Raw genomic sequence first — 19504 nt, 5'->3', positions numbered from 1 at the left:
CAGCTCTTCACATATTGGAAGATTGCTAGCTTGTCAACCTTGTCCTTCTTTGCATTAAACTAGGTATATCCAGTTCCTGCAATTGTTCTTCCCATGTTTTAGCTTCTAGGCACCTAATCATTTTGCTGCTCTTCTCTGAACTCCTTCCAAAGTTTCAACATCTTTTGTATATTGGGATGACCAATACTAAGACTTTATAAACCGGTATTAGTACTTCACATGATCTTGATTCTACCCCTTCGTTAATGCAACCTAGGATTGCCACATACTGTTGGCTCATGTTTAAATGGTTGTCCACTAGGGCTTCACGATCCCTTTCCCAGTTACTAGTGTTGAGTTAGGTTTCACCTAGTTTATACTTTTACTTTTGATTTTTCTTGCTTAAATGTAAAACCTTGCTTTTCTCTATTAAATTTCATATGATTGGATAATGCCCAGTGAACTAGTTTATTGAGATCCATCTAGATCTTGAGCCTATCTTCTAGGACAGGGGTCTTCAAACTTGGCCCTTTTATGACTTGTGGACATCAACTCCCAGAATTCCTTAATCAGGCACACTGACTGAGGAATTCTGGGAGTTGAAGTCCACAAGTCATAACAGGGTCAAGTTTGAAGATCCCTGTCCTAGGACATTGGCTATTCTTGCCAGCTTGGTGTCATCTCCCAATTTGTTGAGTTCCTTCTCTATACCCTCATTTAAATTGTTTATGAAGGTATTGAAAAGTACTGGGCCTAAGATATATATCCCCCTCTTTGTAGATATAGTTCTGTTAAGGACTACATGTTGCGTGCGTTTTGTCAGCCAGTTACAAATCCATCTGGCGGTGATGCAATCTATCCCACATTTTTCTATTTTACCAAGAAGCAGATTATGCTCAGGGACGCGGTGGCTCAGTGGGTTAGGACGCTGAGCTTGTCGATCAGAAGGGTGGCAGTTTGGCGGGTCAAATCCCAAGTGCCATGTAACAGAGTGAGTGCCTGTTACTCGTCCCAGCTTCTGCCAACCTAGCAGTTCGAAAGCACGTAAAAATGCAAGTAGAAAAATAGGGACCACTATGGTGGGAAGGTAAGAGCGTTCTGTGCGCCTTTGGCGTCTAGTCATGCTGGCCACATGACCACGGAGACATCCTCGGACAAGCGCTGGCTCTTCGGCTTTAAAACGGAGATGAGCACCGGCCCCTAGAGTTGGAAACGACTAGCATGCATGTGCGGGGGAACCTTTACCTTTACCGTTAGATTATGCTCAACTTTGTCAAATGCCTTACTAAAGTCCAAGTATACTATGTGTACTGCATTTTGTTGGTCACAATTAGTCACTTTGTCAAAGAATGAAATAAGATTTGTTTGACATGATCTGTTTCTGATAAACCCACGTTGTCTACTAATTATAGCTTTGCTTGCTTTTAGTTCTTTCCAGATCTGCTGCTTGATCCTCCCAAGTGTTGATATCAGGCTGATTAATCTATAGTTTCCTGGATCTGTTTTTTTCCTTTCTTAAAGATGGAATCACATCAGCTCTTTTTCTGGTCTCCTGTCAGTTCTTCAGTCCCCCCAGATATTTGAAAGATATTATTTACTGTCTCTTACAGAAAGAAAGAAATGGAGCAAGGAACTTTGAACTGCCTGCCTCTAACTTACACTGTTTAGAAGAAATGTCTGTCTGTGGTTTCTTAGTTTCTCCAAACAGTAATGCAAATGAGAGTTTGTTATCCTTCTTTTTTTCATATCTGCTTTTGTCAGAGAATCCAACTGAGTTGTATGAATAAAAAGCTTCTCTCTTATCTATACACATTATCTTGTAAAGGATGGTTACAACAATAATGGAAAAAATTATGATTTCCCATGCTTAGGTTAAGGCATTTGAAATGTTATTCCTCAAAATGGCTTAAAGAAAGAACACTCAGAAGATATAGGCATTAAATATCTCATTGCTTTTCTGGTATTTTGCAGCGCTCCCGCTGCAATGCAGCATTGCTGTAGTTTCACGGGAGTGGGTGCTGGACAGTGTTGCCTGCTATCAGTGCCAATCATTCAGTGACTACATCTTTCAACAGGTATGATGGAATTAGTTCTTAGAATTATACCTGAACGTTTTTGGAATAATTTTCTTTACAAAGAATGTGACATTGTAAATATTTCAGTTGGCCTAAAAATGCGCCGTCTTTCACCAAAGATAGAATTAAATTGATAAATATCAGTTTTCAGCATAGTTATTGCAGTGGATCACAAAATCATGTGTTCTTTATGTCGATGCAGATTATTTTACAAACCATTATTGCCTTGTTTGGAAAGATTTTTTTCTTTCTTCATGATGTTTTAAAAATGTTATCATTTGCAAGAGTTAGGACAAAGAGCTAGCTGCATACCAGCTAATTGTCTGCTTGTTTCAATGGGAGATTGTTCAGAGAGGCAGTTATGTTGGATCATTGGCATAGCATATTAATATAAGCAAACCAGATTGGAGATGGGCCAAGAGATCACTGCAAGGGACCATAGGGTGATAAAGAGACATGTGTGGACTCAAATGTTTGTGTTTGATAATAAATGAGCCAGAAATGTAATCTATTAGAAATTCATTATCTGTCTCACAAGTTAAAAGCAAACTTGATTTGATCATTACCACAATCATTGTAGTGAATGTGGTTGGCCTTAAAACTGTATAGATTTTTAATGCAATAAAGAAATTTCAACAGAAAACTGAATGGGAACAATCTCACTTCTCCAGCTTGCATGACAGCACATGATATATGCTAAAAGGGGAGAAGGTCATTATCCTCTTTCATTCATCTGCCTATTTCAGGAAATTAAGTGGATAGGTGCAGAAGTAGCAGATAACATTAGTGCCCTCAGCAAGGACTCCCTCAATGGTTTCTCATTTCTTCCAATAGTAAACTTGGGCTATCTCACAAGCATATTTTACTCCCTGTGCATGTGTGCACTTTTAAATTTTATGTTCATTTCTTGATTGGTGTGTGTGAGAGAGAGAGAGAGAAAGAGAGAGAGATTTTCTCTGGATGTGACAAATTTTCTGTTAATATAATTTGTTTTCTGCAAGCACAGATGCTTACCTGAGTCCCTATATGTAAGCCCAAAGAGCCACTGATGCTTTGTACATGCTTTGTTTGGCTATGCTTCTATTTCATTAGCTATTTTAATATGATATTTCTATTAATTAGGAAAGTTAGAATATTTTGTTATAAGTATTACCCTTATATATAGGTAGTTCTCAACTTATGACCATAATGGAGCCTGCCCATTAAGGTCACAAGTTGTAATGATCGTTAAATGAGGTGCCCACATGATCACTCGCCTGGTGACCTCAATCTTGCTCTCACTGTTGCATTTGTTAAGCAGAGCACAGGGTTCCCCAAGGGTGGGGGAGGTCCTGGGAGGTCTGGTTCAGGCCCATACTCACTCACTGCAGCACTTTCCCAGTTCACATGTGGCCTTCCAGGGCCTCCCCCTGCTCTCTGTGGCATCCCAAGCTCTGTTTGCCAACCTGCTGGAATCCCATGCTCTGTTTCCCAAACTGCTGGCTTGGGCCTACTTTCCACCCCACTGAGATCCCCATCCTTTTCCCCACCCGACATCATGGCTTGGCCACTTATCTTTTTTGTAAATCTCCTTTGAAAGAGCCAGCTGTTCAGCTGTGTAGCCTTTCTACACAAAGGCCGTGTGCACTGTCCCAGAACTATATGTCTCCAGTGATTTGCATTTGGGAAGGAATAGCAAGCCAATCTGCCCCTCAGCCTTCTTATACCATACAGATACCATGAACTGTTGCCTCAGAACTGGGTGCTGTTTCAGAGCAGCCACAATTCCCCAAAGGGTGCCCACTTCTGGAATGGTGCCATATGGCTTCTGTATAAAAAGGCCATGAGATGAAATGGCTGCTTCCCAAAGGAGATTTACGGAAAAGGTAAATGACCAAGCCATGATGGGGATAGGAAGGAGATGTGAGACCAGGTGAGGTGGTAAGCAGGCTTAAGGCCTATGAGAACCCAGCAGAGTGGGATGTGGGAAAAGATAGACATGGGAGCACTATACATACCTGGAGTCGACATAAGGACAGGCAGATTGCTAAGTGCCTGAATTTTGTTCACATGACTGTGGAAGCAGTGTAGTAACCATAAGTTCCTTCATTAATTTCAAATAGCCGCTGAATGGTCATATGGACGCGGTGTGGCTCAGTGGGTTAGGATGCTGAGCTTGTCGATCAGAAGGTCGGCAGTTTGGCGGGTCGAATCCCAAGCGCCGCATAACAGAGTGAGTGCCTGTTACTCGTCCCAGCTTCTGCCAACCTAGCAGTTCAAAAGCACGTAAAAATGCAAGTAGAAAAATAGGGACCACTACGGTGGGAAGGTAACAGCGTTCCGTGCGCCTTTGGCGTCTAGTCATGCCGGCCACATGACCACGGAGACGTCCTCGGACAAGCGCTGGCTCTTCAGCTTTGAAACGGAGATGAGCACCAGCCCCTAGAGTTGGAAACGACTAGCACGCATGTGCGTGGGAACCTTTACCTTTACCTTTTTATCAAAGATTAATTTAGCAACAGATTTTTTAAAATAATTCATTATTCGATACAAATGCTTACAACAACAAGTCATATGCATTGTCTTGCTTTGAGGATGTAAATACTGTAAACAACATGGGAGTGAGAGGGGGATGGTGCAAACCAGAGTCAGTGAAAAGGGCAAAGCATGCAGGCAGATGCAGGCTGCTAATAAAGGCCTGACATTTAGGAAAAACAAGAGGGTCAGTGCTGCTCGTCAGAGTCCTGACTGTCAAGAGTCCTTGCTCAAATGATCGGTCTTCTATCTTCCTCTGTTCCCAGGAACCATCTTCCATGTCTGAATAGTAATACTCTTGTAGCCCAAATGGAATTACAGCTTTCAATGCACTAATAAGCGAGTTTTGGGAACTGGATAAGTATCTAGCCTGATGCCTCCCTCGTGGTGTCCTTCATCAGATTCCAAGTCCAGGAGCAATCTCTGATGTATGCATTTATTTTCTTTAATTTCTTTAATTTATCTATTGCTTGTCTTGCCTTGTGTTTCCAGGTGGTGTCCAAAATGAGCATAGCTTTTGTACAATTCATTTAAAAAGTAATAGTTGAAATAATAAAATATGTAAATCACATTAAAGTCTGGCAATAAGAGTTAGAAGACTAACACTTTGACATGTTATCAAATAAAAAAATTTCTCAATTCAGTTTATGCATGTTTTATTTGTAGCTGGATGTTTTCCTCAGAGGACTCATTGCTCTGCAGTTTCTGTTTCCATAGTGCCAATCTCAAGCTCAGGGTCTAGTTTTTGCTTCTCTGTTGAGATGCAGGTGGTGTTGACTGAACATGCTCTTCCATGTCCTAGTTACTGCTCAAGAAGAGATTAAAACTATCTTGAGGCAATATACCAATATCACATAAGGAGTACCTTTTACAAGTTACTGCACGTGAAAGCATAGTTTAAAACAACGTTGTTTTAAAGTTATGCTTTTCTATATGCAAATTCTAAATTAACTAATCAACTGAAGTAAAGTTTTCTGGAAGTAAATTCAGCAGAATAAATTAGCTAGGTAAAAGCCTTAACAAACCTAAGATTCACTAAAATTAAGTGTATTGTATATATGTTGATAATGGCAGAAAGTGAAGAGGAACTAAAGAGCCTCTTGTTGCGAGTGAAGAAAGGAGAGTGCAAAACTTGGGTTGAAACTAAACATTAAGAAAACCAAGATCATGGCATCTGGCCCTCTCAATTCCTGGCAAATAGATGGGGAAGAAATGGAGGTAGTGACAGATTTTATTTTCCTGGGCTCCAAGATCACTGCAGATGGGGACTGTAGCCAAGAAATTAAAAGACGCTTGCTCCTTGGGAGGAAAGCCATGGCAAATCTAGACAGCACACTAAAAAGCAGAGACATCACCCTGTCAACAAAAGTGCCTATAGTCAAGGCTATGGTCTTCTCAGTTGCAATGTATGGCAGTGAAAGCTGGACCATAAGAAAGGCTGAGCGCCAAAGAATTGAGGCCTTTGAACTATGGTGCTGGAGAAGCCTCCTGCGAGTCCCTTGGACTGCAAGGCGATCAAACCGGTCAGTCCTAGAGGAGATCAACCCCGACTGCTCTTTAGAAGGCCAGATCCTGAAGCTAAAACTCAAATACTTTGGCCACCTAATGAGAAGGAAGGATTCACTGGAGAAGAGCCTAATGCTGGGAAAGATTGAGGGCAATAGAAGAAGGGGACGACAGAGAATGAGGTGGCTGGATGGAGTCACTGAAGCAGTAGGCGTGAGCTTAAATGGACTCCAGAAGATGGTAGAGGACAGGAAGGCCTGGAGGAACATTGTCCATAGGGTCGCGATGGGTCGGACACGACTTCACAACTAACAACAACAATATATATGTTGAGTTTGAGCATCTGATTGAGAATTTGTAAGCTAGTACTGTGAAAAATCTGATTTAAATTTCTTAAAATGTTTCATTCAGTTCGCTTTTTCCCACAGGCTCCCTCAGTTTAAATCCCTATATTTAAAGGGCTTTAATAGCGCTTATTCACTGTACCGCAATTCCTAGATTGTATTTTATAATAGGTATTGCAAGTGCAATTATTCACAAAACCTTCTATTAAGGCAGAGAGGTATGATAAAGTAGCCATTTTTAAAATGTAAAATAGCACTTTCATTGATGGGTTTCTCTACTTGTTCTATTGAAATGAGAACTAGGTGCATCTCTGCATGTTACATGCCTTCATAATGAGTAACTGCCTAACGAATGTTCACTTGCAAGCAGCAGAATCCATAGCTTGATTATATCAAAATTGTCCCATCTTTTGCCAAGAGTTTATGTTTCGCCTTTTGACTGATAGGTTTCTTATCTTCAAAGTCCACCTTGGCTTCTGTTATCTGTCTTCCAGAAGATTATAGCTGTCTTGCAAAACATTGCCTAGGTAATATGAGGAAACTGGCAACATGCCCCCATAGGCACTGCTCTGAATTATCTTTCCATTTAGAAGGTGAACTCTGATGCAGGGCTATTGGAAAGACAGTTAAACAAGATGGTGAAGGAGAATAAAAGATTCTTGCTCAGCATTTGAAAAGAGTGCAGTAGGAACAGAAGAGAAGAGAATACTTTATTTGGCCAAGTGTGATTAGACACAGAAGGAATTTGGTTTCAGTGCAGAATTTCTCAGTATACATGCACAGCAACAGATTAATAATCATAATAATAACACCAATAAGAGGGGGTAATAAAGATAAGGATAATAATAGTAATAAATAGTAATTTATAATTTAGGACTTGTCTTTTCTACTATGCAATCTTATTGGTTTTTACCAGCTTGAGCAGGGGATTGGACTAGAAAACCTTCAAGGTTTCTTCCAAATCTGTTATGCTGTTCTGTTCTGAAAGATGCAACTTTTTCTCCTACATTTTAAAATGGGAATTTCTCCCAAGTTACCTCTTTCTGTTCTTCGATGCAGGAATTCCCAGTGCAGTTCCATTCTTCTAATATTTATTTAGTCTTGTTTTTTCTCTTTTTCAATAAGCCATAAGCAAAGGAATAACCAAATAATCATGGAAAGTGGAGAAAGTATTTTCTGTTCTATGAGGTCGGTCAAAACCTCTGAATTTTGACATATATTTCATCGTGCTCATAATTCATAAGATAACTTTACAGCTGTTGTTTTCATCCTTTTCTCTATTGTATAGCTTATTTTCACTGTGTGCTAATACTTCATGGTTTCTGATGCTCTGCAAAAGAAAAGAAAAAAGAAAAATACCTGCAGGATCCAATCTGAGTCAGTCACGAGGACCAGAGGTTTAATCTTCTGAGCTTTCGGACTCATGTGGAACCCATCCTCAGGAGACTTCTCTCTCACCAGAATGTAACACCAGATGTCCACCAGGAAAATTCCCTGTGGATGGGACTTCAGCACAAGTCCGAAAGCTCAGAAGACTAAACCTCTGGTCCTGGTGAACAATTCAGATTGGATCCTGCAACATTATCCTGGGAAACATATTGTCAGAATCCATTTATATTTCATTTCTAACTCCCTATCTCACCCCCTTACTGGATTCTGCCATTCCCAAGGAGGGGCAAGAAGACAGGATGTTAATTGGCCATCTCTATCCCTTAGATAAGGGACGCGGTGGCTCAGTGGGTTAGGACGCTGAGCTTCTCGATCAGAAGATCAGCAGTTTGGCGGGTCGAATCCCGAGTGCCCCATAACAGAGTGAGTGCCTGTTACTCGTCCCAGCTTCTGCTAACCTAGCAGTTTGAAAGCATGTAAAAATGCAAGTGGAAAAATAGGGACCACTATGGTGGGAAGGTAACAGTGTTCCGTGCGCCTTTGGCATCTAGTTATGCCGGCCACATGACCACAGAGACATCCTCGGACAAACGCTGGCTCTTCGGCTTTGAAACGGAGATGAGCACTGGCCCCTAGAGTTGGAAACGACTAGCACGCATATGCGGGGGGACCTTTACCTTTACCTTTTATCCGTTAGATGCAAGGTTTGTTTATTCACCCTGCCTGGAGGCCATCACAAAAGACCAGGGAAGAAAACCTTTGAACTAAGAAGAACAAACAAAGAGGGGGGGGGAAATTCTGGTTTGTATCTCTGACTGGAATGTGAAGGGGAGGAGGTAATAATGTTGCAAATGTAATGATGTTTCTCTTTTCCCAGGAGGGGTTTTGACACATGAAACGTGACTGATCTGGGACTGACCAAATGGACTGAGGGGAGGGGTTTTTACTCGGGGACACTTTAAAAATATCGATCTTTGAGACAGTTTCCAGATCCTGTCTAGATTATCCACTGTCAACCATGTTTTAGTAAAAGTTCCTGTTTGGACAATCCTGTCTCCAAGAGTTCTTCTTTCCTAAGATGTGGATTAGGGTGGGTTTTGACATTAGACAGGATCTGCATTAAGAGTCAACCTGGAAGGGAGAACCTTATCGGGGACTTTGCAAAAAATACAATGTCTAACAACAAAGCAAGGAAGGAGGAAAGCCCCATGGAAAGGGAACTTTCTTCTTTCAAGATATCTTTCTTGTTTCCTAAGATGTGGATTGGGGTGGGTTTTGACAGATATTTGTTTTCATTCGTGAAAACAATATATCTCTGACAGTCAAATCATCTACCAGTCTAAACTTACTCTTAACAGTTTTCTTTTCAATTGAGCCTATTATCATCTAGGAGTAGCCCAGCCAGCACTTGATAGTAGGCACATTTTTCAGTGACTGTTAAATTAGCCTAGAGGAAGGCAAGTTATGTTGGAAACTCTGGAATTATCATGAAGGCTCTCTAACCATCTTACTGTAGAGTTGTGAAACCAGTTCTATTTAGAATTAGTTTCAGGCCCATGAAGGAGAGTCAAATTGGATTCAAGAAAGTATTTTATAAGAGTGTTAGGCAGTACAAAATCTGTATCATTTAGATTTTGTACTCCTGCTGATGTGTGACAACTACTTGAGCAAGCCTATTTTGGCAGCATATGTGCGGAGTGGAGTGAGCTAAAGTGCCCAAAGGGTTATAGGTACAGCATATCAAGATTCTATTCAGTACAAATAGAACAAGATTGGTCAAGTACTTAGGAAGGTGTGGCTGCTTTTGAATAGCTCAACTTCATAGCTTTATTGACATCATTATATATTTAGCCTTGTTCTGCTACTTTTTTGTCCCAAATAAAAGTTTGTTCTTATGATAAAACTTGTTTTGCATGTTTGAAGGTTCTTCAGAGTCAATTTACAAAGAACTCTTCGTCATGCAGAATCCTGTAAAACCTAAACACAGGTTCCTTATAAATTAGCCTGTTACATAACACACCAATCATTGTACAGATTGTCCTCGACTTATGACCTCAATTAAGCCCAAAATTTCTGTGTGAAGTGAGACGTTTGTTAACGGCTTTTGCCCCATTTTACAACCTTTCTTGCCACAGTTGTTAAGTGAATCACTGCAGTTGTTAAGTTAGTAACATGGCTGTTAGGTAAATCTGGTTTCCCATTGATTTTGCTTTTTTAAAGGGGTGCAAAAAGTGATCACAGATGGCCTTGGGACACAGCAATGATCATAAGTATGAGTAGTTGCCAAACATCTGAATTTTGATGACATGATCATGGGGATGCTTCAAAGGTTGTAAGTATGAAAAATCGTCATAAGTCTCTGTTTTCAGTGGTGTTGTAAATTTGAATGGTCACTAAATGAACTGTTGTAAGTTGAGGACTACCTGTATTTACTTTTTCTTGGAATAAATGGCAATCAGAACTATTTGAACTACAGGGAGTGCAGAATTATTAGGCAAATGAGTATTTTGACCACATCATCCTCTTTATGCATGTTGTCTTACTCCAAGCTGTATAGGCTCGAAAGCCTACTACCAATTAAGCATATTAGGTGATGTGCATCTCTGTAATGAGAAGGGGTGTGGTCTAATGACATCAACACCCTGTATCAGGTGTGCATAATTATTAGGCAACTTCCTTTCCTTTGGCAAAATGGGTCAAAAGAAGGACTTGACAGGCTCAGAAAAGTCAAAAATAGTGAGATATCTTGCAGAGGGATGCAGCACTCTTAAAATTGCAAAGCTTCTGAAGCGTGATCATCGAACAATCAAGCGTTTCATTCAAAATAGTCAACAGGGTCGCAAGAAGCGTGTGGAGAAACCAAGGCGCAAAATAACTGCCCATGAACTGAGAAAAGTCAAGCGTGCAGCTGCCAAGATGCCACTTGCCACCAGTTTGGCCATATTTCAGAGCTGCAACATCACTGGAGTGCCCAAAAGCACAAGGTGTGCAATACTCAGAGACACGGCCAAGGTAAGAAAGGCTGAAAGACGACCACCACTGAACAAGACACACAAGCTGAAACGTCAAGACTGGGCCAAGAAATATCTCAAGACTGATTTTTCTAAGGTTTTATGGACTGATGAAATGAGAGTGAGTCTTGATGGGCCAGATGGATGGGCCCGTGGCTGGATTGGTAAAGGGCAGAGAGCTCCAGTCCGACTCAGACGCCAGCAAGGTGGAGGTGGAGTACTGGTTTGGGCTGGTATCATCAAAGATGAGCTTGTGGGGCCTTTTCGGGTTGAGGATGGAGTCAAGCTCAACTCCCAGTCCTACTGCCAGTTTCTGGAAGACACCTTCTTCAAGCAGTGGTACAGGAAGAAGTCTGCATCCTTCAAGAAAAACATGATTTTCATGCAGGACAATGCTCCATCACACGCGTCCAAGTACTCCACAGCGTGGCTGGCAAGAAAGGGTATAAAAGAAGGAAATCTAATGACATGGCCTCCTTGTTCACCTGATCTGAACCCCATTGAGAACCTGTGGTCCATCATCAAATGTGAGATTTACAAGGAGGGAAAACAGTACACCTCTCTGAACAGTGTCTGGGAGGCTGTGGTTGCTGCTGCACGCAATGTTGATGGTGAACAGATCAAAACACTGACAGAATCCATGGATGGCAGGCTTTTGAGTGTCCTTGCAAAGAAAGGTGGCTATATTGGTCACTGATTTGTTTTTGTTATGTTTTTGAATGTCAGAAATGTATATTTGTGAATGTTGAGATGTTATATTGGTTTCACTGGTAAAAATAAATAATTGAAATGGGTATATATTTGTTTTTTGTTAAGTTGCCTAATAATTATGCACAGTAATAGTCACCTGCACACACAGATATCCCCCTAAAATAGCTATAACTAAAAACAAACTAAAAACTACTTCCAAAAATATTCAGCTTTGATATTAATGAGTTTTTTGGGTTCATTGAGAACATGGTTGTTGTTCAATAATAAAATTAATCCTCAAAAATACAACTTGCCTAATAATTCTGCACTCCCTGTACATTTTCATATGGCAGTGGGGTCATAGCTACTCTTGGGTTTGGGTTCAGTAGCCCTTATTTACCAAACACAGTTGGGACCAACAATTCAGCTGTGGGCACTAAGGAATAAAAAATCACATGACTCCAACTTAGGATTTTACATCCATCTATGTTTACTGTGCTTCTTGCAAGCCATGTGATACATGACTGTGGGATGCTGCAACAGTCCTAAATACAAAGATTGGTGAGGTGCTTTTAAAAAATTCATAAGCAAGCCAATATAACTTCATCTTTATTGTCATTCTTATTGGTAAACAAAGACTTGAGATAGAATTTAAAGACATGATTTACAATGGCCAGTGAATCACTAGGAATAGGCAACATAATCTTCAGTTAAGACAATTCCTGTACAGGTGGTCCTCAAGTTATGACCACAATTGAGCCCAAAATTTCTGTTGCTAAAGGAGACAGTTGTTAAGTGAATTTTGCCCTATTACAACCTATCTTGCCACAGTTGTTAATTTAATCACTTTAGTTGTTAAGTTAGTAATATGATTAAGTGAATCTGGTTTCCCCATTGACTTTGCTTGTCAGAAGGTCGCAAATGATGATCCCAGGATCCCAGGACACTGCAATCATCATAAATATGAATCAATTGCCAAGTGTCTGAATTTTGATCATATGACCAAGGGGATGCTGCAAAGGTTGTAAGTGTGAAAAATGGTAATAAGTCATTTTTTAGTGGCGTTGTAACTTAGAACGGTCACTAAATAAATTGTTGTAAGTCAAGGACTATATAATTTGTTGCTATTTGGGTTTTTTTAAAAAAAAACAACAACACCAAAATCTATTTCTGCATCTGAGTTCCAATAATAAAGTGAAAAAATATAGAATTTTTAATGTAGGCAGAGCATGGGATTTTATACTGAAAAAAATCCTTCTCTGATGTGCAGATTTGTTCTCTGGCATGGTATCACTTTTGAATTTAAGTTACGGTTACCCTTTTGGTGGAGTATTTTTCTTAGGATTTGATGGAAGCAACCATTTTCTATGACTGCAGGATAAACTGAAATACAGAGTTGTATACAACCCAAAATTGTTCTTGTTTTCTTCTTGCAGCTATCTTGCTGAATCCTCGTTTCTTGCCATTTTGAAATGGAAATTCATACAAATTGATGATTTAAAACTATTGTTTTGAAGCTCTTCTGCCAAAAAATAAAAATAAAAATAAAATCTTTTCCCTGCCCAAATGTATGATGTGACTCCATCTACTTTGCAATATTACTATTTCTTGGCAATTATAATTCCTGCTAACACTACTAAATATAGCCCCTTCTGATCAAAAGGTTGTCCATCCCTGCTTTGGGAAGAGCCACCAAACCCTCTGGTTTTAATTTGGCCTCTTGCTATTCCAACTACAAAGAGGAACTTGGGCAGTTTTGTCTCCTCACTCCCCTTTTGCATAAAACCAAAACGTTTTTGCATCTTTTACACAAATTCTATGAGATTGAAGCCTAGAATAACTCCTAGTAGGTGATGTGAGAGGGCAGCATCTGGGTCTTGAATGGCTTATAAGCAGATCTAAGTGAGCTGACAACACCACTACCACCACCAGACATAAAGATATAGCAAAGGTGAGACTTCACCTTTCTGCTGTTATTTTAAGAGGCTGTCTCTTTGAAAAAGTCATAATAACCCGGGTTGCCAGGGAGAAGTTCTTTTTTACATTTGCAAAAGATTGATAGCATATCATTAAGTTTCTTTAGCTTCACTACTATATCAACTCCTCATTGCCCCATCCTGTGACACCTATTCTTTGCTTGCTGAATATAAAACACAATATATTTCTTTGCCAAGTGCAAAAGGGCCTGAAAAAAAGACATTTGCAATGGGTTGGATCATGGTAGAAGAGAAATGACAAGATAATTATTTTCTGGAGAGGGAAATTAGGCCTACAAAAATATTAGCCAAAGCCAACTCAACTTCCAATAATCTTTCTACCTTTGGTCCCTGGTTCTTTTTCATCAGATACCAGAAATTTAAGTTCTAAGGTTCTGCATTGGCAGCACATATACCTTGCATTAAAAATATCTATTTTGGCCATGTGCTATAGGCATGGTTCTTATTGTGCCTAGACGCACTTGGTTGAGACTGATCATTGGGATATATTACAAGCCAGAGCTTAGACTAAAACAGGGGTGTCAAACTGCCAGCCCGAGACACTGTTGCCTCATATGGAAGCTGCGGCAATGCAAAAAAAGTTGAGATACGTCACGGTCAACTTTCCCATGTATGGGCTTTTCAAGTGACTCTGAGGCATTGTTTACCTTAAAAGTCCTTTATTAGCCTAATAAACCAGCAAATGCTTGCTCAAAGGAGGCTGGAATCTGAAATCTCCGCCCTTTGCACAATATATTAAAACACAATTCTCCACCTTTCTAATTTTGTCATTAATCATATTCTCCAATTAATTTAAAGAATCACTTTCCCTTCCATTAGAAAACCCGCCAAGGCCTTATCTACTTAGTTAGAGATGGCCTTGAAAGGTGCAGTCCTACTCGTCCCCCCTCCCAACCTTAACTAAATGTTTTAAAGCAATACACAAGTTTAACAAATGAAATAGCTACTTCTTCATCTCTTGTCAAGCAATAACATTCGATGTTAGCAGCGTTGACAGTCACAATACGTCACATGACACAGCGAATATGACATGCGTGGCCTAGAATAGCTCTGATAAGCCTGATGGAGAATCTACGTGGGAGAATGATCCTCTTAATTTTCTTGGATATTTCAGTTGTGTTTGGTCCCATTGACAATGGTCTCCTGAAATATTTGTATTCTTATAATGTAGTGATGGAGAAATTGCTTTATTTGTATGGGAGATAAAAGGTGGTGTGCTACAGACTCTGTTTGGTACACCATAATCTCATATGAAACCACAGAATGAGGTCATTATATGTATGGTTGTCAAATTTATGGCAACCATTCTATTTCTCCTTATATTCTACTGATGCACTAAACCAGCTCTCTCCCTTGTAGGTATAGTTACATTTATTAAAACAAATTATTAAGACATAAATTATTACTAGATGCAAATCTCTCAAAGCTTTTCTGGAGCAAGGTCAGAGTGACATTTTAGTTGCATAAAAAAATCACAGATACTTTTCCCCAATAACTATCAATAGCAGAAAATGCAGATAAACTCTTTTTTATATATACCTTCTATGCTCTGTCAAGAATGAAAGCTAACATGAGGCCATATGCTTGGCCAATTGAATTACCTACAGTTTTGTTTATTTCTCACAGTCCCACCAAGTCCTAGCCTGGTGGTGAGGAATCCAACCTAAATATCTGAAAATGTGGATTTTGCACCACAAAGGGGATCAATGCATATTTTGTGCCTCCTCTTCTGAGTAAGTGTAAGCCATCACAGGAATAGACAGGATGGATACCAATGCAATCATGTTACTCAGGAAGACTCTAGTTCAGATTAACTTTTGTATCCAGGCTCCCTAAAGCATACAGTGTTCCAAAATGATGGTTCAAAATGTTCTGTGGGATGCTGGGGAGACACAAGCAGCAGTTCACAGTGAAATCACTGCATGCCTGTAAGTAGATGTTGCTTGTGTCTTCCTCTCAGTAACAGCTGTTCATGAACCCGGCATACTATATAAATGTGTTGGTATGGAACCTCCCCGGGAAAACCTTTAACTTGCAGGAAAGAGAGCTGGGAAACAGCGCAATGCAGGCAGCCGGCAAGCCCCTCTTGACTGCGCTTGTTCTACATTACATCACACTGCTTAGCAACATAATCTGCTGTATGCTGGGGTGGGAGGGGCCATGTGCATATGAGCTTAGTCCCAAAACTGCAGAAGAGCTGGGCTGGGTTTGACTGAATTAAATCCATTCAAACAGTTGCAACAGTTAAGTCTTCTAATTCTTGTTCTGGGAGCCTTGGTGTGATAATCTGTAACCTCATGATTTTTAAATCTGTGGCATAGATCCAATGATGCCTTGAGAGCAGATCTGTTGGATTTATCATGCACCCATTCTAAACACAGAAATATGGAGTAGCATAAGAGGAGTGTTCTGTATCTCTGAAGGGGAAAAGTGATAGCTTATGGACCAGTCCCTTACAAATTGCAGGCTTTATATACACAAAGCAAAAGGAAATGTTTACTTTCTTACAATTAATTCATGCATGGGAGCATAGAGACAGTTACAGTTTGCCAAAGCGCCTCTAAATTTGGTAACTGAATAGATAAATCTGTCATATTCAAATGAGTGACCCGATTGTCTAAACCTGCATTATCCTATTCAGAACAGACAGGGACTTTTGTAACTTTCCATTCATAGAAACTCAGAAATATATACATTTGGGATGGAAATCTTGGGAAGTTAGGTATAGTCATTTCAGGACTCCCATGTCTTATCTTTCCAATGCCCCTTCCCTATCCTGCCCATCCCCATCCTGGTTTTTGGCTTGCCTGCAGAAGGAGACCCAGTTTACAGTTTGTTACAATTGTGGAGTCTGATCTGGATTAGAACTCTAACACAAAAGTGGAGTGGGAAGAGGTCCAAACCTGGTCGATTTTGCTGCCAGGAGACTTCCACTGGGAAAGAACTTCTTTAGATCAGATACTGGCAATCTGAAGTTCACATGAATCTCCTTTATCTCCTATAAAGATCTAAATGCAACTACTGAAAAGGAGTGATCCTCTTGTCTACCATTTCAAAATTATTTCAAAAAGACAAAATAGCAACAGCAACAACAAAAGAAGACCATGTATAAATGCTCTTATTGTCAGTCCCTATTTTCAGGCAGGGCTGAGAGGCAACTGGCTAAAATCCTGTGCAGCTGTTGCTTCCTGCTGCTAGTTATGCCCTGAAGCCCTGACTGGGCTAGGTAAAGGTAAAGGTTCCCCCACAAATGCGTGCTAGTCATTTCCAACTCTAGGGGCCGGTGCTCATCTCCGTTTCAAAGCCGAAGAGCCAGCGCTTGTCTGAGGACGTCTCCGTGGTCATGTGGCCGGCATGACTAGATGCCAAAGGCGCACGGAACGCTGTTACCTTCCCACCGTAGTGGTCCCTATTTTTCTACTTGCATTTTACATGCTTTCGAACTGCTAGGTTGGCAGAAGCTGGGACGAGTAACAGGCGCTCACTCTGTTATGGGGCACTCAGGATTCGACCCGCCAAACTGCCAAACTTCAGATCGACAAACTCAGCATCCTAACCCACTGAGCCACCGCGTCCCTCTCTGACTGGGCTAAATGACCCCTATTGCTACCATTTTGGCAGAAGGGCTGAAAGAGGATGGGATTTATTTCAGCCCATGTATTTGCTAATTTGATAGGTGATATGAATTCTGAATTTGATAAAGATATCTTGAAAGTGAAAAAGCCCAGAAATAAGAATAAGGTACACAGCATATTCTTACAAGATAATGGTTTGGGTTGCTTTTCTAATTAAGTGCTTAGGAAGATTGTGCAACTGACACAAAAACTGGCAATCTATATTTCTAGCCTTAGGTGATCATGCAAAATGTAATCTATGTTAATAAAAAAAAAAGTTTAACCACAGCTTTGGTATCAGAACTTCTAGGGGAAAAAATGTAAAGATCAAAATGAGAAAAAAGAGAAGCTGGTTCCAAGTATATATTATGTAAAATAACAAGCTGTGTAAAATTACACCAGGCTTCCATAGTAAATACCTTTACATGAGTAAAAGGTACGCCGCTCAGCTCAAAACAAGCCAAGAAATGTGCTATTGAAGGATCAACTGTCTGGGCAGGTTCCAGAGGCAGTTTATAAAATATACTGATGTTTCCACAGCTGTCATATTCAGCAGCTACCCTTCCCCTGTTTTGAAAATATGCTACCCTGGTTACCTTGCTCAGTAACTTCTCTCCCCATCTAGGCAGTGCAGAACAACGTGCCTGGAACTTGATCAAGGAAACTTTTTATCCTAATAGTAAATACTATAATGTAAAAGTGTGATTTGTCAGCAAGAAACATATAAAGTATAGTCTCTTTCAGATTTTGTCTGTCTGTCATCTTTCCATTGTGCATAGAAATTTCCTTCATGGAACTTAAATTGTCTTGTTGTGAGCTTAAACAAATGTTTAATAGGATGGCAGGCACATGTGTTTTTCCACATCAAGATACAGACTCTAAATTTTCTGTTTCAAGCCTGGTTTTAGAAGATTTGCCTCTTCCCAAATCCTGTCCCTAATTGTAATTGCAAATTTGTCTGTGTGTAGGACAAAATGGAAAGCAATTAATCCCCATAATAGCTTGCAAAAAAGAATTGTAAGAAAGACAGATTGGATCAGTTTCCTTTCCCAAACTTTTCCTACTGGCAACATTTGCCCTAGCATGGATTGGGATAGATTATCTGGGGTTTGGATCAAATTCTTTACATTCTTGAAACTATGTTTGATTCTAACCAGATGTATTGCTCAGCAAACAGTAGTTTGATTCATAGTTATGTGTCTTCACCAGGATTAATATTTGACCTAGTTTTTATCCCTAAAGTGAACTCAAGCTTCCATTTGAAAACACCCATCATTCTCTTCAAACTTGGGACATCTGCAAAGAGATATTGACAGAAACTTGACCTATATTTTATTTAAATAGGATAGTTTCAATTAGGATTCAGGAAGCTTAAAGCCTTGATTCCCAGCATGATAGTAATTCCAAGGATACAATTGCACAATTCATATTTCTATAAGATACCTGATTGGCATTATTAAAACACTTACATACTGGAGTATTTTCAGAACTTCATTCATTGAACAAATATTTAGTTCAGCAACAAAATCCTCCCAACATTCACTGGCGCTCATCCAAGTATTTTCATTTACTGGGAGATTGTGGAAGAAATTGACATTTCCTAATTTTGCCTCATTAAAGACCAATTTTCAAGTGTTGCCCAGGATCTTCTGAGAAGCCCAGTGTTGTGATTCCATGCCAGATTGTGATCCCGGCAGCTGAATCTGGGGAATCAGAGTCAGAGGAAGGCTCTGATGAGTTACCAGACTTACAAAGTGAAGCAGAACCTGGCCCCTCCACTCGTGGCCAAGCTGAAGGCCAGCTGGGATGGGAGGCGGAGTCAGACTCAGAGGAAGCACAGCTGGAAGACCTCAGAGATGCTCAGAAACATAGACAGGTCATAAGAGTAAATCAGAGGGAAGCAATAGGGCGACTCCAAGGAAGAAGGAGAAAGCAGTGAGAAGCCACGCCTTGGGGGGTGCATAACAAAAAAGGAATGTGTGGGCAGGGCTGGTTACTGGAGGCAACCATTTGCAACGAACTTCTGTGTCAAGAGATGATTAAAAATCAAATAGAATTTAAACCAGAATTCTTTCTTTTAGGAATGATAGGTCCCAACTATGACAAGGAGAGTGGATACTTAATGTTACATGTATTAATAGCAGCAAGAATTATGTATGCCCAGGGCTTTTTTCTCATAGAATGCTCAGAACGGCAAAACAAACAAACAAACAAACAAAAAAGCTCCCTTATTGGCTTTCCTAAGCCTATTGCAGGGCTAGGCAATATTGGCTCTTTTTATGACTCATGGACTTCAACTCCCAGAAATCCTGAGCCAGCCATGCTGAGGGGAAAGGGAGAGGTTTCCAAGCTGAGCCATGCTGGCTCAGGAATTCTGGGAGTTGA

General features: G+C 40.2%; 1 protein-coding gene across 1 annotated transcript in view; it reads left to right on the top strand.

Moving 5' to 3' along the window:
- The window catches only part of BRCA1 (BRCA1 DNA repair associated), a 75189-nt gene extending 69845 nt beyond the window's left edge, over positions 1-5344 (top strand). Inside the window, exons 21-22 of the mRNA XM_083378385.1 lie at positions 1951-2054; positions 4835-5344. Coding sequence (XP_083234511.1) covers positions 1951-2054; positions 4835-4858 — 128 coding nt within the window. The 3' untranslated portion in view covers positions 4859-5344. The remainder of the gene's footprint in view (positions 1-1950; positions 2055-4834) is intronic.
- Positions 5345-19504: the final 14160 nt, after the last annotated feature.

Source organism: Vipera ursinii (assembly GCF_947247035.1).
Source record: "Vipera ursinii genome assembly, chromosome: Z".
In the NCBI taxonomy this organism is placed as follows: domain Eukaryota; kingdom Metazoa; phylum Chordata; class Lepidosauria; order Squamata; family Viperidae; genus Vipera; species Vipera ursinii.
This window is presented reverse-complemented; position numbering and strand designations above follow the sequence as displayed.